Genomic DNA, 23,410 nt, shown 5'->3' on the forward strand with positions numbered 1-23,410 from the left:
ACCACCACGGCCAGCTAAAAAACATTTTCATGATATGACCAATTTTACAAATATCTCAATGTGAAAAGTTTATAATCTTTTATATATATAAATCTAATGACTAAAGTTATGATTACTTTCTTCACATATTATAGATTGTTTATTTTGCTCATATCTCCTGGTAGAGAAATGCCAAAAATATATTTTGTATAAAATTATTAATTTTTATATCATTAAAAATATATCATTAGAGCCAGGCAGTGGTGGCATATGCCTTTAAACCTAGCACTCTGGAGGCAGGGGTGGGGGATCTCTGTGACTTTGAGGCCAGTCTGGTGTCCAGGACAGCCAAGGCTACATAGTAAGACCCTATCTCAAAAAAACAAAACAAAAAAAAACAAAACAAAAATAAAAGAGTTATTATGTACACAAGAAGATCTATTTTTGGTGTGTGTGTGCATGGAAGCACGCAGGTGCACACGTGTCATATGTGTATGGAAGCCAGAGGTAAACATGCCTTGTCCTCCCTCTACTATCAAGCTCCACCTTGTCCTGTGTGGTGGCTGCTCGCTGAGCTTAGCATTCGCTGCTAGCTGGACTGGGTGGCCAGTGAGCTCGGATCTTTTGCTTCTAGCCGCCCCACCCCATTACTGACAAGCTAATGCTGCCCCATAAACACTTGATGATACACAGACACATGAATGTAAATGGCTTTTTTTCTTCTTCTTTCAAAAGGGTCTCATCTCTAAAGAAAATACCATTCCTATGTAAGCCTGGCTGTGTCAGCACTGTTGCAAATCTAGTCTTTTTTCCTGCAGTGTGCGGACATATCACCTCTACCACGCATTGATTCCTGCATCCTCACAGGGATCCAGGGAGAATACTGTATGTGGTGTTCATATCCCCTTGTCCAAAAACATCTGTGAAAAAGAGTAAGTAGGGAGGAATGACTAAGAAAGGAAAGAAAGGAATATTGGAAACCTGCAATGCACCCAAAGCCAGTCTGAACAGGTTTGAGTCCTATCAGTATTACAATCTTAGGTGATTTAACTTCTTCCTGACTTAATTTCCTCCTTTGCATAATGAAGATAAAAGACAAGCCTATTTTATAGGGTTTACCATAAATGGAGAGTACATCTACTTAGGACACTGCTGTTACCTGTGCTTCTGGTTTGTCTCCTGTAGTTCTGCATGTAGGTTTATATGCCCCACTTTGATCTACATGTTCACAGTCTGTTCTTTGGAAATACGAAAGCACTGGCGGGTTTGTTCTTACTCTACAGAGAAGCTCCTATGGGAACTTGAAGCACGGCAGAGAAAGGATCTAAAAGAATGCAAGTATTTTGCTTTTTTTTTTTTTTAAATCAACGTAACATCATTTCAAAATGGAAAGTTAGAAATTGGAAGAAAGGAAGACAAATCAAAGTCCAGTCCTCGAGAAAAATATAGTTTGAGAATATCATCAGTTATTTGATTGGTCAATTTCAACCTTCACTGTTGCTTCAAGGTGGCCTCCTGTTCAGCAAGTGGAAAAAAAAAACTTTAACTGAGAGTGCAGAGAATAGAAAAACGTGGAGAAATGATGTTGTCACACCCAGCAGTCACTCAACAGGCATGCCACATGGTCGCAGGTGCTGAAAGCGTATACCAGTCAGCCAAAGACTAGATGTAATTCTCTCCAGATTTGTAAACTTATCAGTTAGAAAAATAATATGAGAATATTTAGGTCTTATATTACTGGCAAATTCATAAGATGAACTGTTCAGCATGGAAGAACCGTGGGAAGACAGGAACTTGTGTTGAAAACTGTCATAGAAATTGGAGGTGGAAGCTATAAGACTGTGTGGCAGCATGCCCTTGCTTGACTGTGCAGTACGGATCTAGACTTGTAACTGAGTCAAGGTCAGGGACTAGGTGCAAAGGTGAATTACAGGCGAGAAAGCCAGAGAAAGGCAGGCGTGGGAGCAGGTCCGCTGAATTAATTACACTACTGCGACCCCAAGCTAACTACAAAGAAAGCAAGATGGGGTGGGAAAGGAATGAAAAACTAGCTGAGTTCAGGAGGACCCTAGGTGTAGGGAAAGAGAGTAAAGAAAAAGCCCGGGCATGGAGAGTCATACAGGAGACAGACAAGAAAACGCGAACAAGACTGTTACATGGAGAGAGAGGAAGGGATGACTCTAAATCACTACAGCTAGGAAATTAGTGCATCTCTGAGGTGGCCAGGAGGTGCTCAGGGGGCAGCTGGCCCAGCCTGACCTTGCTAGGCTGGCGGACCAGGGCAGCTGGGCGGTGCTGGGGTGGGGGAAGGTTGCGGGGCGGAGGGGGAGGTGTGCTCCGTGTTTAGTGATGTCATTGCAAGTCAGTGTGCTGGTGAAATTTAACACCAGCCGGATTTACTGGGCTCCTCTTCTTCTAGGCAAAGCTGCCGGCAGTCAACGCCGAGCAAGCGCCTGCAGTTGCCACCAGCCCCTCGCACCAACTTGATTTCCCAAGTGGGTGTGTGTGCTTGTTTGACAAATGTTTGGGCGCAGGCCGGTCCCAAGGACTTCCTCCGCTACTTTCATCTCCTTCTTCCCACCCCCACCCCCCACCCCGCCTTTCTCCTCCCAGGCCCAAAGCAGAGAGCTTTACTGGAGTCTCCGAGTCTCCTTTGAACCGCAAGTGAACTCCAGGGCTGCGCTCGCGACTCAGCTCCGGCTGTTGCCGCTGGCTCCCTCTGCCTCAGGGTGAAGTCTCGCTCATCTCTGGTCTCCCCAGGGGAGCGCGACCCCGGCTGTAGCCAGGCACGGAGCATCTTAGCTGTCTTCCCCCCTTGGGTGCTGCTTCCTACCCCCACACCGCTTCAACCCCTACCCCACCCCACACTCCGTTTTGCGGGTTGGAGCATGGTTCTCATGTGACTTTCCCCCCTTTTCATGGACAGTATCTGCACCTTTAGCAGTTCGGAGCTGGCTTCTGTTTTCCGTTAGTGCTTTGCTGCAGGGACAAATGCATACAAATGCATTTAGGAGCCTACAGGACAAGGCATGGAAAGGTCTCCCCCACCTCAAAAACGTAAGTAGCCTACCCACTGCCTGAGGGGACGGGGAGGAAGGGACTTTAGACCAACCCCCTCTCTCCACTCTCTCTATCCACCGTGGAGATCTGTGGTCCTGCTCCATAGTACGTTTTGGCATTGGGAGTGGACGAGCTGCCGTGACATCCTCCTCTTCTCAACTTGTAAAATACTGTCTTTGAAAGGAAGCTAGCTTCTGCCAGCGAGTCGCAGTTTATGCTAGAGCGATCCTGTGGCTGCAGAGGAAAAGCATGCTGGCCTGTGTCCCAACATCCCCTCAGGCCACTGCCCCAGGCAGTTCCAAAGTAGCTCTGACACCAGCTTGGGCTCCAAACTCCAACTCCCCTGCACCCTCCTCCTCTTCTCTGTCAGCCCTGGCGGAAGTCCTACTTCCCGCTGTCTCACGGTGCCCAACCTTGGTGATTGCTAGGACTCTAGCAAGTCGCTGCATATGGCAAGCACAGGTTTGGGACTAGGTTGTCAGGTGGTGAGAAAGGATGTCTAAAGAGCCTAGAAAGCAGGAGACTGCTCAGCTCATGGGGTGTGGGGACGTCACCTCTTTTTTTTTTTTTTTTTTTAAAGAAGGCAACAGACAAAAGTCTCGCATCGGGAGTTGTGGCTGAACCCTGACGTATGTTCTGTCAGTGGGGAAGCGGTGCTTGCAGCCTAGAGTCAGGATAGGGTTGGGGGTCAGGAAAGGACAGGGTATGAAGGCTGGACCTACCTTTCCTGGCGGAGCTTGGGCGGGCTCACTTTGCCTTTAGACACCATACCTGCTCCTATCCCTACCCGGGGGGCGGGGGGCAGAGTGAATTTGATGGTTCCCAGCCGTGACTGCCTGCCTGAGTGCCCTATGAGAGGACACTGGGTTACAGTGTTTGCGTCTGGCCAGCTGAGATACAGGGAGGAAGGCTGTTGAGTTGTAGGTGGGAGGAGGGCAGGGGCCAAGCTGTCCAAGTCAGCAGAGCGCTGGTGGAGGCAGGCGTGAGAGGAGAAGCCCCCGCCCCTGAGCCCTGCCTTGTGGCAATATTTGTGTACACATGTGCTTTCCAGCCCTGTGCAGAACCTCCAGTGTGCTCTCCCCTCTGATCTCTGCACACTGTATGAGTGTTCCCTGATGAAGAGCAATTTGCATCTCCAGGCACACCCCCTTTTCTGGGAGACACAATAAAGCCTATACACTTAGGATACCCTCAGCGTCTGTGTACTTCAATGCTAGGAGCCCAGTAGTCCGTAGATGCTAGAAGTTCTTCCCGTGGCCTTCATCTTCCGGCCCTCACACAGATTGAGGCTTTTCAAACAGCTTTTATTGGTAAGCAACCCACTGGGTGGATCTTTCTAGAAATCAGGCAGGGTAGGGCTCAAATGCATTAGATCTTACAGGCCTGGATACATCTTCCAGGTTGATATATCCTTTGAGGGTATGGTGTGGGGTGATTCTCTGCAAGGTCGAATTTTGTGGAATTTCTGCTCAGACTCCAACAAGGTGCTCTCTTCTTGCCAACTCCCATAGCAAAGGCTTTCTCTAGCCACTGCACCCAGCCCAAGTAGCCAGGTAATAATTCCCATGGTGTGTGTCTTCACACAGGTCTGTCTTGTACTGTTTACAGGGCCCTTGTAGAGGGTCTCAGGACCAACCCTGCATATATGTTCTTGGCCAACTTGGGGCTTGTAATGGGTCCAGATGACTGGGGGTGGGCAGAAAAACTAAATAGAACTGCACACACAATGGTGGAACTTCTGGAGAAAGTGATACCCAGTGCATTGGGTAGGCAGGCAGGAAAGGCTTGATGAGAGGTGCTGGAGTGGGTAGCAGGCCCTGGCTGAAGTTGCTGGTCTTCCTTTATCACTGAGGAGACCTCCAGGCCTGGGACCAAGAGGCTGGCCCACCATGAAAATTTCAAGATGCCAAACTTGTTCCATTGCAGAAGGCAGAGGGTACGGGCTGCAGATAATGAAGGGTAACTCATGATTAACCAGATTGTAGGTCCTCATAGGTCCAGCCACACACATGCAAATGAGGGCAAAGGCAGTTAGGGGGTCAGACCGAGAAACTTGTTTCTAGGAAAAAAAAAAAAAAACATAAAGAATTTAGAGTTCTTTCATTTGAAAACATCACCAGTACTTTGAGAAAGAGGGCGGGGCTTTAGGAAAGTCTTCCATTAGCAGATGAATGCCTGAGGTTTCCACTTACTGTGATTGTTTTTTTGTAGTGATGTCTGGAAGTTCCCAGTTAGTCACTCCAAAATATTTATAGTTGAAAATTGGATCCATACTCTCCTTTTCTTTCCCAGGGTTGCTCTTAAAATAGATTAAAATTGACGTGACTTTGTAGAATTAATAGAATAAACCTGAAATATGAAGGGTGTTAGATGCACTGGCTTAACGTGCTGGGTGCTGGGAGTGTAGCTCATTCTTTGTATTGCTTTTCTGGTGTGCATGGGATTTAGGGTTCATTTCCACCCACTGCATGAGCTTACTGTGAATGTGTGACATAAGCCTGTGCTTCCTAGTAGTCAAGAGGCAGAGGCAGAGGATCAGAGGTCCCAGCTGACCTGTGCTACATAGGATCCAGGCCAGCTGGTATAAGAGAGACCCTGCCTCAAAAACAACAACAACAACAACAAACTTAGGTTATCACAAAGTCCCCTGGGCTGGCTATTATAGTAATTTTAAAGTTTGTAATGTTCTTCCTAGCTGATAGGAAATACGATTTTCTAAGTTGCTCAGTTATTTGAGTGTTCAAATAAATGTTAAAAATAAATTGATACCTTGGGGAGAGAAAGTACAGTATGTGCAAAGTAATTTTGAGGGTTGTTTAGACATTTTGTTTGGAAATCTGTGAACCCACAGGAGAAAAGTTTTATCAAAAGACCTGGACAAGCAACGGTGCCCTTTTTTTGTGAGCTGTGTCTTGCTACTAGGTCTGATATTAGAATTTATAACTCTGGGTAAGAGATGACATAAGGACCATCTCATTTTTAATTCTACAAAAAGCTTAACATTATTCTGCCATTCATTTTCTTATCATTTATTCATTTCTCCAACAAATATTTACTGAACATCAACTGTGGAGAGTTCAGCCTGGTCTCAGATAGTAAGAATAGAAAGGTTGAAGAAAAGACACAATTGCCCCCCTAACAACAGCAGGGTTCAGTAGAGGAGCAAAAGAAACAACTGTGCATAACTGTGTATTCAAGGAAGACTATCTGGAAATCCTGAAGAGTTGGGTGTGTATAGGGGAAAAGAGAGACAGGAGGAAGGAGGGTTGGAAAGGGGCCAGTCAGAATGATTCTAAGCCAAAGGAAGGTTCAACTAAAAAGCACCTAAAGTGAGACCAAAGCAGAAAGAGGACGTGATTTTCCATACACAGTCCATCAAAATGTTCAGATGAGGCACAGGCAATGAATGTACCTGAAGGTTTGAAGGAAATAAAGTTAGTCTGAGCATCATTTGTGGGAAAAAGGAGCTGGAACTGCAGGTGCAGAGAGAAAGCAAAGATGAAATGCCTTCAGACTGTGTAATTTTCTAAGCTGGACAAAAGGCACGCAGGAGCACCTGACCTCTTTGATCTTGGGATCAGGGTGCAGATAGAAGTTTGATACAAGTGATGAGATAACAATTGAGTTGTGATCTAAATAAATTAATTAAATAATTAAAAAAAAGAAAAAGAAGATTCTGGAAACTGTGAGAGATATTTTGGTGAAAGGTAACAACATCCACCAAACCAAATAATTTCCTCCATTGCCAGTTTAATAAATAAAAATGTTTATTATTATTTTTTCTGTGTTCTAGAAACAAAGAAGTTTGGCAGAAGTTTTGTAGGAACGAAGGGCTATCTGTTGTTCTTATGGGTCATTCATTCAAAAATCTCTAACACTAGTGTGGGGCAGTGTAACAGCTGCCTTGGTGCTACAAGATGGATGGCTGTATTTTTCTTCCTTTTTACTGACTGGACTCCATGTCCTTTGACTGCCCTAAGTCCTCGCATTACTCTCCCTGCATGCAAGAACTGAGCAAGCACCTCGAATTATATGCCCTGTGTAAGTCCCTCATGTTGAGTTCAGTGACAGTGTGAGAGACTTCACTGTGGGTAAATCACCAACCATGCTTTCCCCCTGGAATCATCTAAGTTTATTCCCATTGCTGGGATGAAAATTTTCCCTCAGTTATTTTGAGAAGAAGAGATTTTTTTTTTTTTTTACTACTCCTGGATCGTAGCTGTTAGTAAAACCCAGAATCTGTAAACCTGTCAGGACTAAGACATTTTTGGCATAAAAACCAAGGGTGAGCGAAAACGTGGAAATGCTAGATGTGTGTTACATGTGTGTTTCTCACATCACTTCACACACCTCTGCTGGTTTTAGAGAAAGCCACCAACTCATCAAAAAGTCTGCTATTCACAAAAGTTCATGAGTCTTTCTAGCTATTGTAAACTTCCTCTTTGTAGGGATGTGTAGCAGTAGCTCAGAGACGCGCATCATAAATCCTAAGGATCTCCTGAGTACCCTAAAGAAAGGTTGCTGGCATTCTCCCTAAAGAACCTAGACTTTTATGACAGAGAAAGCTGAACAGGTCCTTCAGCCGCATCCAGGGGAGACTCTTGGGAAAGGATGAGCTCCTTGTCTCTTCCTGGGATGATCTTTGGGTGTTTTTCCAACTAAACTTAGGTCTTCACCTGGCTAGTCTGGTTGGTATCTTCTGAACTTGGCTGGTGCTAAACTGAATAACTGAAGGTGAGGCTATCGGGGCGGGGTTGTGGGTGGGAATGGGGCCTGGGGGCAGGGCAGACTGTTTATTAGACACCCTCAGATAGTATGGCTTGTCATTTTTGAATCTTTATTAAATTTTAGTGACAATAATATTGGCTTCTTTTACACTTGCTTGGCTTTATTAAATGTCTGAGAATGTTGAGTTCTGTCACATGCAGAAATTAATCTTACACAATGGTGCTCAAATCTATTTTACACATTTGGCCCACCTGGTAAATGTTTGAAATTACAGAGGCAGGAGGTAACTTAGTCTCTGAAGTACTTGCTGTGCCAGCGTGATGACCCTGAATTTCAGCCCTAGGATCCACTTTGGAAAGAGCTGGGTGCAGTAGCTGTCAGTCTAACTCTGGGGAGGCAGAGATGAGAGGATCCCTGGGGCTTGTTGACCCGTCAGTCTAGGGGAATCAGAGAAGTCAAAGTCAATGAGAGACCCTGTCTGGAAAAGTAAGGTGGGGAGTAACTGACTAAGACCAAAACACGGAGTGTCCAACACACACCCACCCACCCACACACACACACACACACATTTGGGAACACATATACGTGCATGCACACTGCCTGTCCCATGGTCATAATAAAACCAGAATCTTCCTGGAAGGGGAGAGAAGAAACCAAGTATTAGCGTTTCTCAAGCTCTGAAATGATTGTAGTATACAGTCATCTAAACCCTGTGAACCAACTTTGAATGTCACTGGCCCTAAAGCAGAAAACATGTGCAGAGGCCTCCATGGCCCTCCAGTCAGAAGCAGCAGCTTTATGGGGGAAACTCATTAGAAATGCAAAAGAAAGGAAGGAAGGAAGAAATGCAAATTCATACTGCACTGCAGACTCCTGAGCTAGCAGTTGTATGACTTGTTAGTTGTAAATGTCTTAACTTTTCTCCCCCCCCACCCCCCAGGAAACTGCTTCTTCGTTTTATTGCACTATGTGTGGCCTGGATTACTGCTCATGCGCAGGAACAAGGTAAGGGGAATTACCTTGTTACTTGTGTTTTAAGAATATTTCTGAGCTGAGTATGGTAAGCCTGCAGCCTTGGCGCATCAAGAAGAGAGACAGGAAGATACGGTGCTCCAGACAAGTGTAGTAGTTATTTTTCTAATGACTGTCACAAAATTTGTGACAAACGGTACTTAAGGAAGGTAGCGTCTACTTGGGCTGATGGTTTGAGGACTCCATGCATCATGGCAGGGAAAGCAAGATGGCAGAGCTGGAGCCCGCTGCTTCCACTGCTTCCACGGCTTCCGTTGTATCCAGACACAGGTGCTCAGGCAACTTTCTCCTTTTCATTCAGTCCAGGACCCCAGCCTGTGGCAGTGGTGCTGCCCGTTTTTAGGACAGATTTTCCCACCTTAGTTAACTCACTCCAGAAACTTCCTCACAGATAAAGCCAAAAATTGGTTTCCAGGGTGATTCTAAATCCTAACTAGATGAAAGTCAAGGTTGACCATCAGGGACAGTCAGCCTTGCTACCTATCCAGTCAGTGACCAGCCTGGGCTACAAACAAACAAACAAACAAACAAACAACATTTCTGCTTTCAGCAGCCACAGTACATTCCTTCCAAGTCACCATAACCTGAAATTCAGCATTAAACAATAATAAAAGATTAGAGCCAGTGGCAGGAGGATATGAGGGTACAAAAAAAAAAAAAAATCAACTTAGGGGGTAAATATGACCTTTAAGGAATTGCTCAGATCTTCCATCTGTGAAATTGCTTACATTTTTAAGCCAAATCTCTATAAAAGGGAAGTTTTGTACAGTGAAAAGGCTTTGCTTGTGACGTCACTTCAAGTGGGAGTTCTTGGAGGTGGCAGACTGTAACTGAATAACCTCTGCCCTTCCTGAAACAACACACGCATGTAAGAAATGTTCCTCCTGGATTTGCATCATTAAGAAGTGAAATTTGCATATTAGACAGAGGGCTCAGAACATTATTTACTTCCTGTGGGGTGATCTAGGAAATAGTGTTTTGATTTCATCGGCTAGATTGTTACACTCAGAACTCTTTGTATATCCTATTTTATTCATTTTATTAAACAACATTTTAAAAGTGTCTACTTCCCAAGAAATATCTTACTACCCAATGACTGACATGTAAATACAAAAATATCTCTGACTTCAAAGTGAAAAAGGGAAGTGGCTTTGTCAAAGGTTCAAAGATGTTTTCGAAGTGAGACTCCAGGAAGCCGGCTGGGTGTCGGACATCAGCAGGGTGGTTGTTTGGCCCTCTCACTTTTCCGTAGCAGGACCCAGTGCAGAAGCCCAAATTGTAATAGGATCAGCTTTTCAACTTAGTAATAAATTCAATGAGCCACTTGTCACCTGAGTCCATCAACCAAACGACAATATGAAAGAATGACAAACAAAGACATCACAAATGACAGATTTGCAGGAGGGAGGCACACATAGGAAGGTGTGGTCCCCTGTCCAACAGATCTACCTGATGAGAGTCAGTAGGGGCTGCAAGGATGGCTCAGCACTTAAGAGTGCTGACTGGACTCCCACGAGGACCTGAGTTTTGCTCCCAGCACTCACTTTAGTCTGCTCACAGCTGCCTAACGCTCTAGGTCCAGAGGACTTGACCCTTTCCTGGCCTCCAAGGGCCACCCACTTGCATGTGGCATGCACACACAGGGACAAATAAATTTTTAAAAAGGGAGAATTTATCAAAAAAAAATTATGCACAATTGTGACTTGCAACCTTAAGATGGTCAAATCTCTCATTTGAGCAAGAGACTCAAGTTAGACATCTCTGGAGTATCTAGTACTTACAAGACATTTTAAAACTTAAAAATGAGTATCAGAGTACTTCAAATACATGGCTCAAAGGTAAGTTGCCCTGGAGAACCAAATCTTTTCCTTTACCTTCTCTGAAACTCTCTGGTACCTTTTCAATTTAATCTTTGTTTTCTTGATAATGTGCTTAACTATTTTACTGATTTCCTATTGTTGATGGTGAGAATTTAATGTTTTCTGTTCATTCTTTCTCTCTGGTCACCTTAATACAATTCCATAGCTTCTTTGCTATTGTAATTTACTTTATCATGTCCTAATGAGTATTTTTGTCATTGACCTGTGTACATTTGTACTTTTTCATTAAGTTTCCTCAGGGAGATCGCTCTTCTTCTGTGTGTTCTATGCCATTATTAGTTATTTGTTCACATGCTGTAACAAATTCTGAGACATCTTTGAAAAAAGTTTCTCCTCAGAGGCACCTTAGTCCTCTGAGCATTTATTTATTTATTTATTTATTTATTATTAATTTATTCATATTACATCTCGATTGTTAGCCCTTCCCCTGTTTCCTCCCATTCTTCCCTCCCTCCCATTTCTCCCCATATCCCCTCCCCTATGTCTGTGACTGAGGGAGACCTCCTCCCCCTATATATGTTCTCAGAATATCAAGTCTCTTCTTGGTAACTAGCTATCCTTCCTCTGAGTGCCACCAGGTCTCCCCATCCGGGGGACATGGTCAGAAAAGGGGCACCAGAGTTCATGTGAGAGTCAGATCTCACTCTCCACTCAACGGTGGAGAGTATCATGTTCGTCGGCTAGGTCTTGGTAGGGGTTCGAAGCTTACTGCCTATATTCTCCTTGCCTGGTGCCTAAGTTTGAGGAGGACCCCAGGATCCAGATCTGCCTGTCATAAAGTTCTTCTTGTAGGTTTCCAGGACCCTGTGGGTCCTACTATTTTCTCTTTCTTCTGTGCTACTCTTGCCTAAAGTCTCAATCGGATATCCTCTCCTCTGACCCACTTTCTTGGTAAGTAAAGATTTTCATGGTACATATCCCTTGGACTAGTGTTTTGATATAAGTGAGTATATACCATTTGTCTCTTTCTGCTTCTGGGTGAACTCACTCATTATGATAATTTCTAGATCAATCCATTTGTCCACAAATTTCGGAAATTCCTCGTTTTTAATAGCTGAGTAGTATTCCATCGTGTAAATATACCACAGTTTCTTAGTCCATTCTTCTATTGAGGGACACTTAGGCTGTTTCCATGTTCTGGCTATTATGTATAAAGCAGCTATGAACATGGTTGAGCATATGTCCCTGTTATGCAATTAGACCCTTATTTGTCACCATGCACAAAACTCAAGTCCAAGTGGATTAAAGACCTCAACTTAAAACCAGAGACATTAATTCAGTTAGAGGAAAAAGTGGGGAAGAGCCTGGGACACATAGGCACAGGAAACAACTTCCTGAACAGTACACCAACAGCCCAGGCCTTAATGTCGACAATTAATAAATGGGACCTCATGAGGCTGAGAAGCTTCTGTAAGGCAGGAGACACTGTCAAGGGAACAAAGCGACAGCCTACACAATGGAAAAAGATCTACACCAACCCTTCATCTGACAAAGGTTTAATATCCAAAATATATAAAGAACTCAAGAAATTAAACACCACAAAACCAAACAACCCAATTGTGAAATGGGGCTTGGAACTTAACAGAGAATTCTCAACAGAGGAATATCAAATGGCCAAGAAACACTTAAAGAAATGCTCATCCTCGTTAGTCATCAGAGAAATGCAAATCAAAATGACACTGAGATTCCATCTTACACCCATCAGAATGGCTAAGATCAAAAACTCAAATGACACCACATGTTGGCGAGGATGTGGAGAGAGAGGAACACTCCTTCATTGCTGGTGGGAATGCAAACCACTTTGGAAAGCCGTCTGGCGCTTTCTCAGAAAAATGGGAATAGGGCTTCCTCAAGACCCAGCCATCCCACTCCTTGGAATATACCCTGAGCATTTATTTTAATGCTGTGCTGGGGCAGATTCGAAAGCAGGGCATTCCTGAGACAGGGTCTGTCTAACGCTAATGTGGAAAGAGAGTCAGCAGAAGCCAGTAGAGAATTTTACTCCATAGGTTCCACTGAAATCCAAAGCCTGTGGTGGATTCTGATCTATTTATTTATTTATTTATTTATTTATTTATTTATTTACTTATTTATTTATTTTTAGCATGAACAGCTGCTGTTGAAATTGATGAGTAATTCTTGGTAGTCCACTATGATCTCTTCATTCTTTTCTTGAGGTCTTTATAGTCACCTGCTGTTGATGTTTTGAAGTCTATAACACTGTCATGACGAGAGTCTCTTCATTGTGTTGGGTATCCAGTGAGCCTTATCGGTGTGGAAGTGTCATTCCCTTATCGGTGTGGAAGTGTCATTCGCTTTCTGGAAATTTCCCTTTGTTATGCCCATGTTTCTAATTAACTCCTATTATTCTGCATTTTCTGTTGCATTTTTTGCACCTCCACAATTGACTTACTTGTTTTCTTACTTTAAGGTCTTATTTCCCAATATTGTTTGGGGTTAGGCAAGAGCTATTCCTGAGTTTCTCTTCTAGACATGTTCATGTCTGTTTATCTGAACATTGCAGGCCCCTCACTCAGATTTCCCTTCTTCCTTACAAAAGGCAGAAACGTGTTGCTGCTCCTCGGGTGCTTGTCCTTTCTAATTCTGTTAAGGGTGACAACAATATTTTGAAGTTTTCTTCTTATGTTGCCTTTTTCTTCTTCTAAATTTCTTTGTTTTGATCTGATTTTTAAATTGTAGATATTATTTGAGAGTCTGCAGTTGTTTCTGTTATCATTTAAAATAAGACAATAAAAATATATTTGGGGACTATTTTCATATAGGCCTGACAACCAAAGTGTTCCATGTTGGGGTGTTGAAAGAAGAGCCAGGCTGACCACCTGCTTGTTGCAACCCAAATATCTGGACCCATGAAGTGTCTTTAGAGAGGATGCCATCCCCCAGTTTTACATGGAGCATAAAATCATGGTGGTTGCCACTACTGGAGCTCAGTGATTACAAGAACCTTGGATGAAGGGGTTGTGTCCTAATGTATTATGTAGCTCTTACCTGATTCCCTTATAAGGAAGGTACTTCTGACCTTCTGCTATGATTGTGTCAATATTTCAATGTAATCAATCTTTACTTTTCTGTTATGGTCTCAGAGTTTCTTATACAAATGCTTAGCTACTTCCCACTTTTCCAATACCCTAATGTGCAACTCCAAGAATTCATTGAACTTGTACCTCCCATTCCTGAGTCATTCAGGGCTTTCCCATGAGTTGTTGTCCCATTGTCTTCAGCTCTTTAATGCATTCTCTGTCTCTGTCTCTGTCTCTCTCTCTTCTTTATTTACTCATTCACTTTATCCTTGGTCATGACCCCATCCCTCCTCTCTTCCCTCTTTAATGCATTTTTTTTAATGTGTTTGTGTCTGCTGATGTCTCTTCTAATCATCCACTTTTTAGGTAGTCTTGAACCATATTTCCTTCTTTGCGTTAAAAAGGCCTTCAAGATTAAATATATGTGATTTTAAAAATCTATGTGAGAAAGTGTATGTGATTTTCTACAATTTTAGTTATTTCTTAAGTTTTAACATAGCTTAAAAAATCCATTTTAACTATCATCTTAATAGATAGGAACTCTATATTTGCCTTTTAGCCTAGTGTTGGGTGTAACCTAGTGAATATGTGAGTCTATTTCAAGATGAGGTGGTTTATAGAAGCTTATGTTTTCTGAGGACTTGCTGATGTGGTTATCTTTCTGCCTGCTGCAGCAAACTTCTCTTCTCGCTATCCCCGGCTGCCAGTGAGATGTGACAGAGAGATGCAGTATCACCCATAGTGGGTCACACTGGATTGACCATGTAACTAATTCTCAAATGGCATCATGTCTCTGGTTCATGACTGCAAGTGTGAAAACACATGTTGGCACACCCTTATGTGGAAGAAGAGTGTCTCCTGTGTACGTTAATGTCACATAGAGGCTGTTCATTTTAGCTACAGCAACTCCACCCTCCTACACTGGGCACTCTGTCAACAATTCTTATATGTAGCTTAAAGCTTCATTTCTCACTTTATGAATAAGTTTGCATTGATCTGTTTATACAGAAGAAATGTGCTACCTACAACCAGAGAACTTTAAAGAGCAAATGGTTTCTTTAGCATACCCACTGTGCCAGTGGTGTTTAAGGACACAGGTGTTCTGGAGCCAGCCCTGCTTAATGTCCAGATCACACTGCCAAGTAGCTCTGTGACCTTGAGTGAAGTCCTGAACCACTGTAAGCCTCATTTCCAACAGATCAAGATGAAGATAAGAACCACATTATATGAGGTTTAGGGTGAGTAAAATGAGATAACACACAAAGGATGTTTAGGTAATGGCAGCACAATACATTTTTGTAGAACGGAAGACCACAGTCTAGACCAGCTTCTCTTCCCATATCCTCAGGGCATTGAACAAGTAAAAGCAACTGATCATAAATCATTTCCTTTAGTTCCTTAACTCAGTAGCCTAGAGCCAGGAAACTTATATTTGAGTCACGATTTTGGCACAATTTGGAAGTGACTAAAAAAAGCCTTGAAAAAACAAATATAGGGAGATAATCTAGTTAATGTGGTCAATTTATACATATCTGGAAAGAAAAAGAAATGCATATTGAATACTATGTAATCTTCCTTATAATCCTGGTGGTTTCATTTTAATCACTTAAAATATATTTTTAGAATGTCCCATGTGCATACAATGTATTATGATGAGCTTATCCACTTACCTAGTACCATCCTCCAATTCTTCCCAGAGCCCACTGACCTGTGTGCCTCCCAACTTCATGTATATTTTAAAATGTTATTATTACTATCAGTAGCCCCCAAGCCCAATTAATGCTGACAATGTGGGAATGCATGTGGCAAAATCACTTTAATTTTTTTATTAATTTATTCATATTACATCTCGATTGTTAGCCCTTCCCCTGTTTCCTCCCATTCTTCCCTCCCTCCCACTTCTCCCCATCTTCCCTCCCCTATGTCTGTGATTGAGGGAGACCTCCTCCCCCTATATATGCTCTTAGAATATCAAGTCTCTTCTTGGTAACTTGCTATCCTTCCTCTGAGTGCCACCAGGTCTCCCCATCCAGGGGACATGGTCAGAAAAGGGGCACCAGAGTTCATGTGAGAGTCAGATCTCACTCTCCACTCAACGGTGGAGAATATCCTGTTCATTGGCTAGGTATTGGTAGGGGTTCAAAGTTTAATGTCTATATTCTCCTTGGCTGGTGCCTTAGTTTGAGGAGGACCCCAGGATCCAGCTCTGCCTGTCATAAAGTTCTTCTTGTAGGTTTCCAGGACCCTGTGGGTCCTACTATTTCCCCATTCTTCCGTGCTACTCTCGCCTAAAGTCTCAATAGGATGTCCTCTCCTCTGACCCACTTTCTTGGTAAGTAAAGATTTTCATGGTACGTATCCCTTGGACTAGTGTTTTGATATAAGTGAGTATATACTGTTTGTCTCTTTTTGCTTCTGGGTGAACTCACTCATTATGATAATTTCTAGATCAATCCATTTGTCCACAAATTTCGGGAATTCCTTGTTTTTAATAGCCGAGTAGTATTCCATAGTGTAATTATCCCACAGTTTCTTAGTCCAGTCTTCTACTGAGGGACACTTAGGCTGTTTCCATGTTCTGGCTATTATGTATAAAGCAGCTGTGAACATGGTTGAGCATATGACCCTGTTGTGTGGTAGGGCATTTTCTGGGTATATTCCAAGGAGTGGGATGGCTGGGTCTTGAGGAAGCCCTATTCCCATTTTTCTGAGAAAGTGCCAGATAGATTTCCAAAGTGGTTGTACTAGTTTGCATTCCCACCAGCAATGAAGGAGTGTTCCTCTCTCTCCACATCCTCGCCAACATGTGGTGTCATTTGAGTTTTTGATCTTAGCCATTCTGATGGGTGTAAGATAGAATCTCAGTGTCGTTTTGATTTGCATTTCTCTAATGACTAACGAGGATGAGCATTTCTTTAAGTGTTTCTTGGCCATTTGATATTCCTCTGTTGAGAATTCTCTGTTAAGTTCCAAGCCCCATTTCACAATTGGGTTGTTTGGTTTTGTGGTGTTTAATTTCTTGAGTTCTTTATATATTTTGGATATTAAACCTTTGTCAGATGAAGGGTTGGTGAAGATCTTTTTCCATTGTGTAGGCTGTCGCTTTGTTCCCTTGACAGTGTCTCCTGCCTTACAGAAGCTTCTCAGCCTCATGAGGTCCCATTTATTAATTGTCGACATTAAGGCCTGGGCTGTTGGTATACTGTTCAGGAAGTTGTTTCCTGTGCCTATGTGTCCCAGGCTCTTCCCCACTTTTTCCTCTAACTGAATTAATGTCTCTGGTTTTAAGTTGAGGTCTTTAATCCACTTGGACTTGGGTTTTGTGCATGGTGACAAATAAGGGTCTAATTGCATTTTTCTACATGTAGACATCCAGTTAGACCAGCACCATTTGTTGAAGATGCTATCATTTTTCCATTGAATAGATTTGGCTTCTTTGTCAAAAATCAAGTGAGCAAATGTGTGTGGATTCATCTCTGGGTTTTCAATTCGATTCCATTGATCCACCAGTCTATTGCTTTGCCAGTACCATGATGTTTTAATTACTGTTGCTCTGTAGTACAGCTTGAGATCAGGTATGGAGATTCCTCCAGAGGATCTTTTGTTGTATAGGATTGTTTTTGCTATTCTGGGTTTTATATTTCTCCATACGAATTTGAGAATTGATCTTTCAATGTCTTCAAAATATTTTGTAGGTATTTTGATAGGGATTGCATTGAATCTGTAAATTGCTTTTGGTAAGATGGCCATTTTTACTATGTTGATTCTCCCCATCCACGAACAAGGTAAATCCCTCCATCTTCTGATGTCATCTTCAATCTCTTTCTTCGGAGGTTTGAAGTTTTTTTTCGAATAAGTCCTTCACTTGCTTGGTTAGAGTTACTCCTAGATATTTTATATTGTTTGTGGCTATCGTGAAGGGAGTAGTTTTCCTAATTTCTTCCTCTGCCTGTTTGTCATTTGTATACAGGAAAGCTACTGACTTTTTTGAGTTTCTTTTGTATCCTGCCAATTTGCTGAAGGTGTTTATCAGCTGTACGAGTTCTCTGGTGGAATTTTGGGGGTCACTTATATACATTATCATATCATCTGCAAATAGGGATAATTTGACTTCTTCCTTTCCCATTTGGATCCCCTTTTGCTGTCTTATTGCTCTGGCTAGAACTTAAAGAACTATATTGAAGAGATATGGGGTCAGAGGGCAGCCTTGCCTGGTTCCCGATTTTAGAGGGATTTCCTTGAGTATCTCTCCATTTAATTTAATGTTGGCTGTTGGCTTGCTGTATATAGCCTTTATTATGTTTAGATAAGTGCCTTGTATTCCCGATCTCTCCAGAACTTTAAACATAAATGGGTGTTGGATTTGTCAAATGCTTTCTATGCATCTAAAGAGATGATCATGTGGTTTTTCTCTTTCATTTTGTTTATATGATGGATTACATTGATGGATTTCCATATGTTAAACCATCCCTGCATGCCTGGAATGAATCCTACCTGGTCATGGTGAATGATGTCTTTGATATGCTGTTGTGTTCGCTTTGCGAGTATTTTGTTGAGTATTTTTGCATCAATGTTCATAAGAGAAATTGGTCTGAAATTCTCTTTTTTTGTTGGGTCTTTGTGAGGTTTAGGTACCAATGTGACTTTGGCCTCATAGAAGGAATTTGGTAATATTCCGTCCATTTCTATCTTTCGGAATAGCTTGAATAGCATCGGTATTAGCTCCTCTTTGAAGAACTGGTAGAATCCTGCGCTGAAACCATTTGGCCCTGGGCTTTTTTTTGGTTGGGAGACTATCAATGTTTGCTTCTATTTCTATAGGCGAAATAGGGCTATTTAATTTATCTGGTCTTGGTTCAATTTTGGCAAATGGAATTGGTCAAGAAATTTGTCCATTTCCCTTGAATTTTCGAATTTTGTGGCATAAATGCCTTTAAAGTAGGTTCTTACGATTCTTTGTATTTCTTCGGTGTCTGTTGTTATGTCTCCCTTTTCATTTCTGATTTTGTTAATTTGGATAGTGTTTCTCTGTCTTTTAGTTAGCTTGGCTAATGGTTTGTCTATCTTGTTAATTTTCTCAAAGAACCAGCTCTTGGTTTTGTTGATTCTTTGGATTGTTCTCTTTGTTTCTAATTTATTGATTTCAGCCCTGAGTTTGATTATTTCTAGGCGTCTACTCCTCTTGGGTGTTTCTGCTTCTTTTTTTTCTAGAGCTTCCAGATGTGTTGTTAAGTTGTTTATGTGGGATGATTCCATTTTCTTTTTAAAGGCATTTAATGCTATGAGTTTTCCTCTTAGCACTGCTTTCAATGTGTCCCACAAATTTGGGTATGTTGTTCCATCATTTTCATTGAATTTCAGGAAGTCTTTTATTTCTTCCCTTATTTCTTCCGTGACCCATGTGTCATTAAGTAGAAAGTTGTTTAGTTTCCACGTGTTAGAATGCTTTTTGTTATTTCTGTTGCTGTTGAAGTCCAGCCTTAGACCATGGTGATCTGATAAGATACAAGGTATTATTTCAATCTTCTTGTATCTGTTGAGGTTTGCTTCATGACTAACTATGTGATCAATTTTAGAGAATGTTCCATGGGGTGCTGAGAAAAAGGTATACTCCTTAGCGTTTGGGTGGAAAGTTCTGTAGATATCTATTAGATCCATTTGCTTCATGACATTGGTTAATGAGGTTATTTCCCGGCTTAGTTTTTGAATCAAAGACCTATCCTTGAGTGAAAGTGGGGTGTTAAAATCTCCCACTATTAATGTGTGGGTATCGATGAGTGGGGCAACCTTTGTTAATAAATCTTTTACAAATGTGGGAGCCCTTGTATTCGGAGCATATATGTTCAAAATCGTGATGTCTTCTTGGTTGAGTTTACCTTTGACGAGTACGAAGTGTCCATCCTCATCTCTTTTGATTAATTTTGGTTGAAAGTCTATTTTATTAGATATTAGAATGGCTACCGCAGCTTGTTTCTTGTGACCATTTGCTTGGAATATTTTTCCCTGACCTTTTACTCTGAGGCAATGTCTGTCCTTGTGGTTGAGGTGTGTTTCTTGAATGCAGAAGAATGTTGGGTCATGTTTATGCATCCACTCTATTAGTCTGTGTCTTTTTATTGGAGAATTGAGACCATTGACGAGAGATATTAATGACCAGTGATTGGTAAGTCCCTTCATTTTTGGTATTTGTAACAGTCAAGATTTTGTGAGGTTGTGATTTTACAATGGTATAGTTACCTATTTCCTATGTAGTTATGGTTGTAGTTTGATCAGTTGGGGTGGAGTTTTCCTTCTAGTAACTTCTGTAAAGCCAGATTTGTGGCTAGGTACTGTTTGAATTTGGTTTTGTCATGGAATATCTTGTCTTCTCTGTCACTGGTTATTGATAATTTTGCTGGATATTGTAGTCTTGCCTGGTATCTGTGTTCTCTTAGGGTTTGCAGCACCTCTGTCCAGGCCCTTCTGGCTTTCATGGTCTCTGCTGAGAAGTCAGGAGTAATTCTGATAGGTTTGCCTTCATATGTTACTCGGCCTTTTTCTCTTGTGCTTTCAATATTTTTTCCTTGTTCTGTATATTTTGTGTTGTTATTATTATGTGGCGGGAAGATTTTCTTTTCAGGTCTATTCTATTTGGTGTTCTGTAGGCCTCTTGTATGCTCGTATGCATCTCCTTCTTCAAATTGGGGGAAATTTCTTCCATTATTTGATTAAAGATATGTTCTGGGCTATGGAGTCGGCTATCTTCTCTTTCCTCTATCCCAATTATTCTCAAGTTTTGTCTTTTCATGTTGTCTTTTAATTCTTGTATGGCCTGTGTCAGGAATTTTTCAGATTTAGCATTTCCCTGAATGGTTGTTTCCAGTTCTGCGATTGTATCTTCAAGTCCCGATACTCGTTCTTCCATTTCTTGCAATCTGTTAGATAAGGCCACCTCTGAGATGCTTGCTTTCTTCTTTGATGCCTCTTGATCACGTTTTTCTTCTGTGTGTTCCTGCATCATAGCTTCTATTTTTATCTTCATGTCTTGGACTGTTTTAATGATTTCCATCATCTGGTTATTTATATTTTTCTGAAATTCTTCAAGTGCCTCTTTATATGACTTTTTAAACTCTTCAGCCCTCTTGTTTGCCTCCTCCTGCATTTGTTTACAGATTTTATTTGTTTCTTCCATTATCATCTTCTTTACTAAGGACTTGAGGTCATTTTCTTGCCTATCCATTGCTGTTAGGTTCTCTAGGTTGTTTTCATTGGGAATGTTGGGATCCAGAGATGCCAAACTGTTTTGGCTTTTGATAGCATTCTTTCACTGTCCTCTTGTCATTTTGATGGCTCTGATGTTGGAAGGTATTTTGTAGTGACCTTCGCTGATTGAGAGTGGTTAATTGATGACTGATTATAGGTCAGGTGCTCTTGCCTGTGGGGGATCAGGGAGTATTTCCGTGGAACAGGTAGGTGATCCGGTTTCACTCCTGGTGATTTTCCTCTGCACCGTGGGCTCCAAGCTGAGCCAGCCAAAGTAGATATCTGTTTGGACTTTACTGCTGTAATTCAGATCCGCAGTTTTGGTACCTAGAATAAGGTCTGCACACAAACGTTCTAGTTGAGTAGGTTGATCCCAGCTGCCTGTCCTTCCTGTGGTTTTGTAGTCAAGACCCCAGTAGATCAGATCTTCTGGGGGTGTAGCTGTCTTTTAGCTCTGTCTCTATACCCTGTAGCAGTGCCCAACCTCTCTCAGAACTATATGCCTGGAGGGACCAAGGTCGCTCTTGGTCAGCAATTAGGCACTGCAAGCAAGACCCTCTTTTCGTCTCCCGATACAGTGAGAGTGCCTGCCTTGCTCGGGCCAGAATCCCCACCTGGGCTCTCTCGTTCGGGGAGCAGGGAGCGCAGGGCCAGTGCCTTGCGGCTGGGCAGTTAGTAAGACTAGGGTTGCAGAGCTCTGGCGGTCTCCCGGGGAACCAGATCTTCCCGCTGGGCTATGTTGGTCCACTCACACTCTAGGTCAGCAATTAGACACTGCAAACACGACTTATCCATGTCTCATCCCCCGATAATGTGAGAGTGCCTGCCTTGCTTGGGCCAGGAGCCCCACCTGGGTTCTCTCATTCGGGGAGCAGGGAGCGCAGGGCCAGTGCCTTGCAGCTGGGCGGTTAGTAAGACTAGGGTTGCAGAGCTCTGGCGGAAGCCCGCAGAACCAGGTCTTCCCTCAGGGCTAAGAAGTTCAGCTACCGCTCTAGGCAAGACCCACGTCTCCTGATAGGTCTGTGGAAGCAGTTCAAGCTGATTTCTCACTGCCACTGTTTGCAGGCTCAGTCCGCTGTGATTGGTGTTAGGTTGGGCCCCAGATGGCTAGCGAGCTGCAGTCCCATTTTAGCTGTCTCTGTTGGGTCCCGCTGCCTGTGTTTCCACTCAGCCTAGGCAGGTGACCTCCACAGTTTGGGATGGTGTGGAAGGAGGAATCCTAGGGCAGATTCACCCTCTTCACTGAGACTCCTCTGGTTGGGGACTCTGGAAAATCCCCTCTCCAAACAGCGAGTCTGTGCTTTATATACAGGCTGCAGTTTGCATGTGGATTCCGTTTCAGAGTTTGGGGAGTGCATTTAGCACCTCCGGGATGTTGCTTGGCCCAGGAGGGTAGGGCCCCTGTTTGGTCTGCGGCCTTTGGGGCCCCACTCACCTACAGTTCTCAAAGTCCAGCAATCTGTTGCTCCACTTATGTCTCTGGTCTCCTCGGAGTAGATCAGGTACGTGGCTTAATGGTCGGCGCCATCTTGGAATCCCCCTAATTTTTTTTTTTTTTTTTAATTTGGCACAAGTGCAACATCAGAAAAAAATATAGCTGTAGGACTTGCCAAGTTGTATGAAAATTTGAAATACTGAAAATTAATTAGGATTAATATATATCCATGTAATCATTTAACAGAAGGAGTTAACTCTGTGACTTGTTATACTCTAGAACTTGAAAGCTTTAAGAAATCACTTAAGCTGTTTCCATGTTCTGGCTATTATGAATAAGGCTGCTATGAACATGGTTGAGCAAAGTTTCTTGTTGTGTGCTGGAGCATCTTCTGGGTATATTCCAAGGAGTGGAATAGCTGGGTCTTGAGGAAGCCCTATTCCCATTTTTCTGAGATAGCACCAGATAAATTTCCAAAGTGGCTGTACTAGTTTGCATTCCCACCAGCAATGAAGGAGTGTTCCTCTCTCTCCACATCCTCGCCAGCATGTGGTGTCACTTGAATTTTTGATCTTAGCCATTCTGATGGGTGTAAAATGGAATCTCAGAGTTGTTTTGACTCTGGTGCCTCACATTTGACCATGTCCCCTGGAGAGGGAGACCTGGTGGCACTCAGAGGAAGGACAGCAGGTTGCCAAGAAGAGACTTGATACCCTATGAGCATATACAGGGGGAGGTAATCCCCCTCAGTCAGAGTCATAGGGGAGGGGAATAATGGGAAAGTGGGAGGGAGGGAAGAATGGGAGGATACAAGGAATGGGATTACCATTGAGATGTAACAAGAATAAATTAACAATAAAAAAAAAAGAATCAGGATGTAAAGTGAATAATAAATAAATAAATACATAAGTAAATATGTAAATAAATACATAAATAAACTTACTTAAAAAAGAAAAAAAAAGAAATCACTTAAGCTACAATGGCTAAAAAATGTAAAGCATCTCTAAGCTCTC

At 42.5% G+C, this 23,410-nt stretch overlaps 1 protein-coding gene across 1 annotated transcript in view; it reads left to right on the forward strand.

Moving 5' to 3' along the window:
* Window positions 1-2,388: 2,388 nt before the first annotated feature.
* Window positions 2,389-23,410, forward strand: part of Col24a1 (collagen type XXIV alpha 1 chain) — a 266,714-nt gene continuing 245,692 nt past the window's right edge. Inside the window, exons 1-2 of the mRNA XM_051165699.1 lie at window positions 2,389-3,036; window positions 8,708-8,772. Coding sequence (XP_051021656.1) covers window positions 2,981-3,036; window positions 8,708-8,772 — 121 coding nt within the window. The 5' untranslated portion in view covers window positions 2,389-2,980. The remainder of the gene's footprint in view (window positions 3,037-8,707; window positions 8,773-23,410) is intronic.

This window comes from Acomys russatus, chromosome 23 (assembly GCF_903995435.1).
Source record: "Acomys russatus chromosome 23, mAcoRus1.1, whole genome shotgun sequence".
Taxonomy (NCBI): Eukaryota; Metazoa; Chordata; class Mammalia; order Rodentia; family Muridae; genus Acomys; species Acomys russatus.